This window comes from Phytophthora sojae (genome assembly GCF_000149755.1).
Source record: "Phytophthora sojae unplaced genomic scaffold PHYSOscaffold_5, whole genome shotgun sequence".
Lineage (NCBI taxonomy): Eukaryota > Oomycota > Peronosporomycetes > Peronosporales > Peronosporaceae > Phytophthora > Phytophthora sojae.
In genome coordinates this window covers 5,409,494-5,419,270 of record NW_009258119.1, presented here as the reverse complement: position 1 = coordinate 5,419,270, position 9,777 = coordinate 5,409,494, and the positions used below count along the sequence as shown (strand labels likewise).

Genomic DNA, 9,777 nt, shown 5'->3' with positions numbered 1-9,777 from the left:
GGCGCGCAGCATCTTGTCATTGTCGCCGCCGCTTTTCTCGGTGTTGACGTCCGGCTGCTCCTCTCCAGCAGTACCATTGCTGTCGGCGTCGCCGCTCTGCGGTTGGAAGAAGGTTTTCACCGCTGCAGATCCGTCAAAGAGGATGCGACACGGCAGCGAGTGCACGCGCTCCTCCGCGGGCGGCAGCGGGCAGCGCGTCAGACACACGCGCACAGTCGTCGAGGCGTCTTCAGCCATGGTCGATCCTTGAGGCCACTACACTTGAACAAGTTTTAGCGGGAAATGCATTCCCGCCATAACGGCTACTTAGATATAAGCTTACGAAGGATAACTGTCTAAAGTGATAAACGAGACCATTGAGTGAATTGCAATGGACGCGGTAAGCAGAAGAAGCTCGCTACCTTCCTGCGTCCATGCAGCTATCCAGCTAACGTTGCTATCGTTTTATTATCTGTTGCTACATGCAGCAGACCGCACCCGTGAAGCGCTCGCGTGACGAGGCCAGCAAGCTGCTGGGCGAGAAGATGCTGCAGGTAGATGGAGCTTGAACCTCCACCTGCAGTAGAATAAATTGCTAACCAAAGCTTGAACTGCAGGGCTGGACGATGCTGGGTGCCAGTTGCCCGGTCGAGGACTGCTACACGCCGCTGATGCGCAACAAGAACGGCAAGGTGGGGATGCATCACGCTTTGCGCGTGGGCTCTGCATAACGGGTGGCTGACTGTGAATACGAATACCGTATGCTGCATGGTGTAGATGTTCTGTGTGCGTTGTGACCAGTACGTGGTTACGGAGGAAGAGGCCAAGAAGCAGGCGGAGCAGGAGGCCGAAGAGATGGCTGCAGCTGCCGCTGCAGAGGAGGCGGAGGCTGAGGCTCGCTACGAGGAAGAGCGCAGACGCCGTATTGAGCAGCAGTTCCGCTTGGAAGAGCAAGCCAAGCAGGCGCGAGAGATGCAGGAACTTGAGCAGGCAAAGGCACAGCGAGCCACGATGGCACAAGCTCCTGGTATGCTAGCTCCGATTGTTTGGAAGATCTTTTACTTGAGAGCTTGACGATTGCGTTTTGTTGATTGTTGCTAGTACCGAAGCGCAAGATCGACAATGCGGCGAGCCTTAACGGCGCCGAAAGTGACGCTGAAATCAATGCCATCCGCCGCCAGACTCTCGCTGCGCTCTATCAGGTGGAACACCCGCATCTTTTCTAGTCTGAGGGCGATCCCACCTGCGGTTTATTGCCTCTGGAGAATATTCACTACGCAATGCGAGGAAGTTTTGAGGCACGATCACAAGGACGCACCAGTCTGATCTTTGCATTGCAGCAAGCCGGCAAACCTCAAACTCACCATGGCGGATCGCTCTCCTCTTGTGTGTGCTGGTATTAACGTTGGAACGTGTTGTTATATTCGTGCTCTCAGAAAATGGAGGCTCTTACCGATTCGCTGTCACCGAACGACCACAGCGAACGGCTCATCTCGGTCGCCAAAGCTGTTAAGGAGATTGCCGAAGCCGCTCAACTTCTGAAGTAGTCGCATTCGTCGGCTAAAGCAACAAGGCGGCAGGGAATGAATCATAAAAGATCGCAACACATTGGTAATGGAATCGTTGTCGTTTCCGATTTTGACTATTAATTGGAACGGTACCATAACGCACGCACGATACTTTCCTCAATCAAAGATCAGTTGTTTGACGAGGAAGACCGAACTCCTCGTCCAAACCCTCTGGATCCTCCTCAGACAAGAGCGATTTTTGATCAGCAGCTAGCTTGGCGGGGGTCGTTTTGATATGCGATGTCTCCTCGATGAACGTGTATACGTACGCAAGGCACACCACAGCAACACCGCTGACATAATCGACGACGCCAAGACAAAGTTAGTACTTCGAAGTAAGCACTTCGCACTAGGATTTTTCTCTGCTGGTGAAACATACCTCAATATCAGGTAGAGCTTAGCAATACCATTCTTCTCGGGGTTCGAACCGCGTCCTAGAAAACTGATGGCAGACAGCGTGTACACGGCAATCACGATGTTGCAGAGATAGCTGACAGCCATGTAGAACGCAAACGCTCGAGAACGTATGTGCACTGGAGTGATATCTCCCAGCATGACCCTGAGGAGCACAATGACATGCATAAAGTTGTAATGATTGACGAAGGTGATCATGCACAAACTGATGACTTACCAAACGACAGCACCGAGGCCCACAGCAAAGCCTCCCACAAACATCAGCACCGAAATCACAGCAACCGTGCCCTGAACCGCAAGGTTGTCGCTTAGGTAGAGCAGCGACCAACTGAGAACTCCTAAAGCGACGATCATCACGGTCGTGCCCACAATCAGCAGCGGACGTCGCCCGTATGAGTCGACAAAGCGAACCGATATGATGGTAACACCCACGTTCGTAAATCCAACCACAGCTGTGGCAAAGAACGGGTTCGTCACCCCTGCAAAGTGAAAAATCTTGGTCGAGTACAGCATTACCGTGTTGATCCCTGTCATGGCCTGGAAAAATATGAGGACGGTGCCGGTCACCATTACTTTCTTGTGCGCCAAGAGGTGCGGCCAGGTCACGTGAGGCTCGTGCTGGCGGTGCTCCATCACGCGGGCGATTTCCTGCACTTCTGTTTCGATAGCGTCCTTCTGATTAACAGGACGCAGGAACATCAGCGTTGCACGGCACTCCTCTCGTCCCCGGTTTTTCATTAGCCACCACGGACTTTCCGATACAAATGACATGCTCAGACACTGCACCAACGGAGGCAGGATCATGAATCCATTGAGGTATCTCCATCCTGACGGCACGTTGGAGATGATGAAGAACCCCAACACAGCCGACACCAGCATACCAATAGTCAGACTGAGCTGGTGGAGTGACGTGATCTCGCCGCGCGAGACTGCGGGCGAGATCTCGGTCAAGAGGATGGGAACCGTGTTGGTGACGATTCCCGACGCCAGCCCGATGAGCAGCCGGCCAGCGTAGAGCTCACGCTTGGAGGTGGCCAGCGCACAGACTGCGCCGCCAATGATGTACAGCACGTTGTTGCCCAGGATCGTCTTCTTCTGGCCCACGCGCGCGCCCACGCCGCCCGTGGTGAGCGCCGAGAGCACGCAGCCCACCACCACGAGCGCCGTGGCGCGCTCCTGCTCCTCGGTGGTGAGGTTGATGTCCACGAGCAGCGAGCCGATGGCGTCCGGAACGATGCACACGTTGAGCACGGCGGCGCTGAAGCCCCACATGAAGGAGGAGATGGAGATCAGCCACGCCGCCAGCCGCAGCTGCCCCGTGCGTCCGCAGCCCACAGAAGGCGCAGCAGGACGCGCGGCCTCACTGCAGCTTCCACCGGAGCCGCCGGGCTTGGAGGAGCGGGCGCCCGCTCGCTGGCGCTGACGCTGGGGCGAGATCGGCTCAATCTTGGGCAGCAGCTTCTCCTTGACGTCGACGTGGGCGTGCATCTGGTGCTTTCTTCCGACGATGGCTTCAAGATCGGAAGTTGGGTTGCAGACACATGTTTGGTGTGTACTACACATCAGCAATTTCACATTAGCCATTTGCGAATAGTTTAAATTTCCTTTCGTCGGAAACTGTAATTATAGTTTCTGCATACACATGTTGTCAAGCCACACTTTGAGTACACCACATTACGACCCCAAGTGCTGGTGACCATGCCCGACGTGGACGATGCGATGCCCCGCGCCAAGCGGCTCAAGCTGCTGCGCGAGGCCAAGGCGCGCAAGGAGCGCGGCGAGAGCAACAACGGAGAGGCCGTCGAACTAGTCGCCGCAGCCTTGAAAACAGTCGCAGACGAACCCGCGCAGCAGCAGGAGAAGGAGACGAAGCCACAGGAGGAGCAGGAGGACGCCGAGGTGACCGCAGAAAAGGCCGACGAGAGCGCGCAGGACCTTGTGGAGAAGGTGGCAAATGTCGAGGTAGAGGACGCCAAGACTGAAGACGAGAGCGACGACGAGCTGTTGAACCTCGCGCCGAAGCGCGCCAACTGGGACATGGAGCGCGACATCGCGCCGATGCTGCGCAAGCTGGAGCGACGCACGCAGCACGCTATTGTCGAGATTCTGCGTACGTTTAGCTTGCTGGGCTCTATACTTTACTTTGATTTCTGAGAGCATTGCGGCTAACTTACTGGTGGGGATACTGTCTATACAGGCGAGAAGCTGGCAGCGGAGCAACAGGAGGAAGACGATGAAGACGACGACGACGAGGAGGAAGAAGGCGATGAAGAAGCGGAAGACGAGGAGGTAGACGAATAAACATTTGCCACGTGCAATCCTATGTACTATGATATAGCGCCGCAGTGCCTGTCCCAATGGTATCAAAGGCGACAGATTTTAATCTAACATCTGAGCGTCCATTAGAGCCTGCGCGTTTAACCCTTAAGCCTTGTCCTTCTTATGCTTCTTCACCTTCTTCTTGTCATCCTTGGATCCATCCTTGCGCTTCTTGTCTTTCTTCTTGCCGTCGCCCTTCTTGTCATTCTTCTTGTCCTTCTTGTCGTCGTCCTTGTGGAACTGCTTCAGCTTCTTGTAAATCTGTTTGACCTGCTTGGCACGACGCTGCACTGCCTCCTCGCCGCCGTTCACCTTCTCTGCCTTGAGCGTTTGGAACGCCTCTGTAATCTGCTCCAACCGGCCAGAGACCTCGTCGACTGGCTGGTCCTTCGAAAACTTGCTCCTCTTGATGTACTCCAACACGTCGGCGCTCACGAGCCCGCAAGCCTTTTCGCCACTGCTAGCAGCGACCTCATCTGTCACGTGCCAGAGCGCAGCGAGTGCCAAATACGACGGATAATGCAGCAGCGGCAGATCTGTGAGCAGCAAGTCGTTGAGCAACGCGGTCGAGTTGGCGTGCAGCTTTTGCAGAACAGTCGCAGCCAGATCCTTCTTCAGCACTTGCTTGGCGAAGGCGCGGAAGTCGTCCAAGAAGCCCAACAGCGCGCGGAACGGGTGATACATGATCAGCTGGAAGCGCACGCCTTCGAGCAAGATCATCTCGTGGCCAATGATGAACTTGTGGTCCACATGGAGCTGGTCAGCGACAGTGTCCACGGACATGTACTGCTCCTCGACCTTGCCAGCCACGTAGATGGCCGTGGGCACGAGGTACTTGGGGTGGAACTCCATCACACTGTTGCTCAGGTAGAAGCGCTTGAAGAGCAGCATGGCGCAGCACTTGACCTTGTCGGACGTGCGCAGGAATTGGGCGCTGCAGCTCTCCTGGATCTTCTCCTCGTAGAAGGCTCGCAGCAGCGCCTCCTGGTCCGGGCTCAGGAACTCCAGCAGCGGCGTCAGCTGCAGATTGGCCTTCTCCTCCGCCTCCTCCTGCGTCGCCAGGTCCACGTCCACCTCGTCGTTCCAGTCGAAGGCGTCGCGCACAGCAGTGGACGAGCGCGGCACGAGCGCGGCAAAGGACCGCGCCTTGCGGCTACTGGCGGCGGACGCCTCGGGCTTCTGCGCCTCCTCGCGCTCCAGACGCAGCGCGCGCTTGGTCTTCACATGCTGCAGCCGACGCACGCGCGCCAGCTCCTCCGTCGTGAAGACCCAGTTGTTGAAATGCGTCGACGCCGCGAGGTACGACATGCTGCCTGCCGCTGGATCTGCCTTATTGCTCGGGTGTGCCTGTTATGATGCTCGATAGGATGTACAGATGACGATACACAGTGTATTTATGTACGGCACACCATGTTGAAGTGGATGCAGTGATGACCGTCAGTTTGGCATTCGCCATGTGGACCGCACGCCTCCGGTCTGCGTCTCGCCTGGCGCTGGGCGCCCGCAACTTCTCGTCGCCGCGCGTGATGACGGCGTCCAAGGTGGCGCTGCAGCAGCTCCCGCTCGTGGACGTCTCGCCCCTCGTGGCTGCAGCCAACAGCGGGCGCGAGGCGGCGCAAGAGACCAAGAGGCAGATCCTAGACGACATGCGCGCTGCGTGCATCGAGACGGGATTCTTCACGGTCCCGACCGAGGGGGTGCTGCCCAGCGAGCTCATCCAGGCGGCGTACCGTCGGGCGGACGAGTTCATCGCGCTGCCGGACGCTGTCAAGCAGAAGTATCATTGCAAGCGCTCGCCCAATGCGCGAGGCTGGACGCCCATGTTTGAAGAGCCATCGGTACGATGGATTAATGCTGTGAATCTGTTGGGGTTGGTACGCTGATGTGTGTTCGATTGCTGTTGCAGTACCAACCGGACGTGGTGTCGCACTTGGAAGGCTTCGACCTCGCGCGGGAGCTGCCCGAGTCGTACGTGAAGGAAGGATCGAGTCTGGGGCCGAATGTCTGGCCGGCCGAGGTGCCGGGTTTTCAGGAGGACGTGTACGCGCTGTACGAGGAGACCACGAAGCTGTCGACCGTGATGTTCCGAAGCTTTGCGGAGATGCTGGGGCTACCACCTGACACGTTCCTGGTACGTGTACACAAAGTATCTTTTTGACTGTCGCAGACGTTATCGTTGCACTCACGTCGTTGCTGTTTGGGGATTTGCAGCAACATGTGGATGAAGAGGCGGAGGCCTTCATGCGACTGCTGACGTACCCGGAGATTGACGCCCTTGTGAAGAATTCAACGGTGGGGATTGCCTCACATACGGACTTTGAATGCTTCACTATCATCCACCAGAATGGAGAGGGTCTGCACCTGCTCAACCGCCAGGGCGATTGGGTCGAAGCTCCTGTATGCGATGACAGGTACGAAGGTTTCAAACTACAACGACCGATCGTGGAGCCTGAGACTGACTCACTTTCCTTCGCTTTATTCCATCAGGCTCTTCGTCATGGTTGGCGACATGCTCGAGCACTGGACGAACGGTGTCCTAGTTGCGACCGAGGTATGCATTGCATCTGCTGTAGACTACCGCTGAAAAAGGCAAGCTCCCGTTCTAACTTAGTTGCTTGGATTTGTGCGCCACAGCATCGAGTCTGCAACTCAGAGAAGAAGCGCCAGTCGATCGTGCGCTTCAATGGTGCCAACGGAGACACCATCGTGGAGTCACTTGCTGCGTTTGTGTCTCCTGAGAACCCACCGCGCTACGCCAGGATGACTCAGCGTGAACACATTACTCACCAGATCGAGCTCGCGGAGCAGCTCCTGCAAAAAACCAAGGCAGCTCATGCGTGACACAACAGCACGCTCCTCGAAAGTGAACAGCCTAACTCAGTGAAATCGACACGAGAAGTTCACCCACTCATCTATTTACTTCCTCAACGCCGCGAACTCTTGGAAGAGCTTCTTCGACTCAGAATTGCCCATGAGATCATCTCGCGTAGGCTTCCGTCCGTTCTTGTACTCAAACTCTTCACGCCACTGCGTCAGAGCCTTTTCCACCCGCGCCAGCTTCTCAGCGCGAGTGTCACGCACAACTTCTACAGGGATACTGTCCAGCATTGGCTGGCACAAAACGCTCATGACGTCTCGCTTGTCCACCGTTCCATCGGCAAGCTTAGTCATCTATACACGCACAACAGAACTGTCAGCCGCAAAACATAACACTTCTATCACGTTCCCAGCATTACACGGCTCACCTTGACAAGCTTCTGCTCTGCTCCCGCACCGCCAAGCGGGATCAAGAGCCCACCTCCAGGCTTCAGGTACTCCAAGAAGCTTTCTGCTTCAGCCTTAGTCTCCACTGCAACACCCACGTGAATGCAGTCGTATCGTCCATCCTCCGGCAGGCCTAGGTCCTTTTTCCCGGCACTAACGATGACCTTCGTCTGCTTGTCGGCTGCCTCGTTACCCAAGCTGCGCTGCAAATTCTCCTTCGAGAACTCCACGAGTTCGGGGACAATGTCCACGCCCATCACGAAGCCCGTGGGTCCCACCAAGTGAGCCATGGCAGCCACAAGGATCCCGGATCCGCAGCCCACGTCCACCGCCGTCATCCCCAGCTGCAGGTGCGGCTCCAGGAGCCCCAACACCTGCGCGTGCTGCTGAGGAGTGGAGATCGTAGCCACCGTGCCGATCTTGAGCGGGCGATTGGCGTAGCGCTCGGTGGTGTCCCGGAAAGCCGGCGCCACGAAGTCCCCACGGTCCACGCGCCTCAGCGCCGCCTCCAGCCGCGAGCCAGCAGCCACCACATTCGTGCGCACCAAGCTGTCGACCAGCTCCGAGTGCGAGTTGCCTCCGATTTGGTGGCCGATGCTGGTGGACACTAGGAGGTCTTCGGAGATGCCGCCCAACACGCTCAAAGAGCGGCAGCTGACGCCTGCACGCGACGAGCTCCACGACCGGAGCAGCAACGATGACATGTTGATCTGCACTCAAAATCTGAGGTGGTGAAGGAAATAGTCCGAGTATAGTCCATAATTGTAAAATAGTCTTCAATTTACGTTTTAGAGATGGCTTCAACATTACAGCAACTTCAATGTTGCTCTTTTGGTACATGTAGCTCTCTGGCCAACGGGGGATTTAGCTTGTCGTCGGGTGGCTCTCTATACAATAGGGACGGCCCAGGCGCCGTGACCTTCCATGTTGTAGATGTTGACCCCTCGCTCGGCCAGGAAGAAGCCTCGGTCGCCCCAGTTGGTGCCGTCCGAGTTGCGGACGACCCAGTACTTAACCCCCGTCTCGGCGTCGGTGCCCCACCCAACCAGACTCACGACGTGAGTAGTACCAGGGTATTTGGTCGAGTCCCGCAGAATGTAGCCACCCTTGAATTGGCGGTACTCCGGCGACAGTGAGTACATGCTCACGACAATGGGACCGCGATGGTAGATTTCGTTCATGGCCTGCAGTTGGAACTCTTCCGACGTCGTGAAGTTCAGAGTGCCGTACTCCGAGATGCGGTACTTGACGGGGTCTTCCAGCACGAAGCACTCGCCCTTCAGGTTGCACGTGTGGCATTGAGTGGCAGCACAGTCGCCACCTCCCATCCAGGACGGGTGCGACGCGATGTACGGGTTGCAAGTCAAGTCTACAATGCCGTTCTCATGGATCCACTTGTGCGCGTAGCGGGGGTCGCCACCGTGACACGAACCGAAGGAACGCATGCCACAGTCGAGCAGCACTTGGGGCGACAGCAACACCTCCGTGTCCAGCCGCCCGGTCTTTTTGAACCTCGCGATCCGAATCCGATCCGAGAGTGCACTAATGGTGGCAAAGGCCCAGCAAGACCCGCACGCCCGGGGCACCATTTGGTTCAACACACTCGTCGTCAGACTGATGCCGGTACCGTTGTAGTCGCGCCAGTCCCAGTTCTCCGGGAGGTCGTCAAACGACGCGACTTCCGGCAAGGACGTCACCACGTGCTCGGGGTCGTTGCCACCGAGGAACCAGCCGGCACCCTTGTTTGTCTGAATCTCCGCCACATCGCCCTCGCCATTGGCACTGCCGGTTGAGGTGCACGCCGCCATCAAGTCGAGTTGCCCTTGAACCGCGTGCATCGAGACGCCGCCATTCGTGAAGTCGGTCAGTTGCTTGGGTGCGAACGCCACCGAGCTGACGAAGCTGCCCACCGCAATCCACCCGATCACGGAGCCAATGGAGCGCAGCTTGAAGCGGTCGGCTCGGATATTCGTCCAAGTCGATTGCAACAGAGTTGAAGATGTCGTTGAGGTGGACGAAACGTTGTCGGAATTCAGGAGCGTGCTGGTGCGCGGCTGCAGCAGCGGAAGATCGGACTTGTCGGTTATTCCCATTGGCGCCGGATCGTGGAGGTCGAAACTCTGCTCGCTGGAGAAAATTGCGGAGTGCGGTGCGATGTGAGCGGGCGAGAGAGAGAGAGAGTCTCATGTTCTTCTCTCTTGCAGCTCGACACGTTTCGGATCGGGGCAGAGGG

At 57.0% G+C, this 9,777-nt stretch overlaps 7 protein-coding genes across 7 annotated transcripts; 3 read left to right on the top strand and 4 right to left on the bottom strand.

Moving 5' to 3' along the window:
• Positions 1–466: 466 nt before the first annotated feature.
• On the top strand, positions 467–1,538 carry PHYSODRAFT_354853 (hypothetical protein). The gene is made up of 4 exons (XM_009531525.1): positions 467–671; positions 757–1,006; positions 1,081–1,181; positions 1,416–1,538. The coding sequence occupies exons 1-4, from the start codon at positions 606–608 to the stop codon at positions 1,524–1,526; spliced, it is 528 nt and encodes a 175-aa protein (XP_009529820.1). The 5' UTR covers positions 467–605; the 3' UTR covers positions 1,527–1,538.
• A 130-nt stretch (positions 1,539–1,668) lies between these two features.
• PHYSODRAFT_507179 (hypothetical protein) lies at positions 1,669–3,449 on the bottom strand (the record flags this gene model as incomplete). Its single annotated transcript, XM_009531524.1, has 3 exons — positions 1,669–1,840; positions 1,927–2,106; positions 2,179–3,449. The coding sequence occupies 3 exons, from the start codon at positions 3,447–3,449 to the stop codon at positions 1,669–1,671; spliced, it is 1,623 nt and encodes a 540-aa protein (XP_009529819.1).
• Positions 3,450–3,659: 210 nt separating this feature from the next.
• On the top strand, positions 3,660–3,969 carry PHYSODRAFT_504790 (hypothetical protein; the record flags this gene model as incomplete). Its single annotated transcript, XM_009531523.1, has 2 exons — positions 3,660–3,908; positions 3,946–3,969. The coding sequence occupies 2 exons, from the start codon at positions 3,660–3,662 to the stop codon at positions 3,967–3,969; spliced, it is 273 nt and encodes a 90-aa protein (XP_009529818.1).
• Positions 3,970–4,385: 416 nt separating this feature from the next.
• On the bottom strand, positions 4,386–5,588 carry PHYSODRAFT_346765 (hypothetical protein; the record flags this gene model as incomplete). The annotated part of the gene is made up of 1 exon (XM_009531522.1): positions 4,386–5,588. One exon carries the CDS (start codon positions 5,586–5,588, stop codon positions 4,386–4,388), a length of 1,203 nt encoding a protein of 400 aa, XP_009529817.1.
• A 146-nt stretch (positions 5,589–5,734) lies between these two features.
• PHYSODRAFT_505690 (hypothetical protein) lies at positions 5,735–7,121 on the top strand (the record flags this gene model as incomplete). The annotated part of the gene is made up of 6 exons (XM_009531521.1): positions 5,735–5,851; positions 5,909–6,118; positions 6,187–6,411; positions 6,492–6,691; positions 6,768–6,831; positions 6,915–7,121. 6 exons carry the CDS (start codon positions 5,735–5,737, stop codon positions 7,119–7,121), a joined length of 1,023 nt encoding a protein of 340 aa, XP_009529816.1.
• Positions 7,122–7,196: 75 nt separating this feature from the next.
• Positions 7,197–8,248, bottom strand: PHYSODRAFT_504907 (hypothetical protein; the record flags this gene model as incomplete). Its single annotated transcript, XM_009531520.1, has 2 exons — positions 7,197–7,451; positions 7,526–8,248. 2 exons carry the CDS (start codon positions 8,246–8,248, stop codon positions 7,197–7,199), a joined length of 978 nt encoding a protein of 325 aa, XP_009529815.1.
• A 183-nt stretch (positions 8,249–8,431) lies between these two features.
• Positions 8,432–9,637, bottom strand: PHYSODRAFT_508417 (hypothetical protein; the record flags this gene model as incomplete). The annotated part of the gene is made up of 1 exon (XM_009531519.1): positions 8,432–9,637. One exon carries the CDS (start codon positions 9,635–9,637, stop codon positions 8,432–8,434), a length of 1,206 nt encoding a protein of 401 aa, XP_009529814.1.
• Positions 9,638–9,777: the final 140 nt, after the last annotated feature.

Coding starts and splice junctions, on each gene's coding strand:
- PHYSODRAFT_354853 (XM_009531525.1), top strand. CDS start 606: ATGCTGGGTGCCAGTTGCCCGGTCGAGGACTGCTACACGCCGCTGATG. Junction 1,007..1,080: donor CACGATGGCACAAGCTCCTG/GTATGCTAGCTC, acceptor GATTGTTGCTAG/TACCGAAGCGCAAGATCGAC. Junction 1,182..1,415: donor CTCTCGCTGCGCTCTATCAG/GTGGAACACCCG, acceptor TCGTGCTCTCAG/AAAATGGAGGCTCTTACCGA.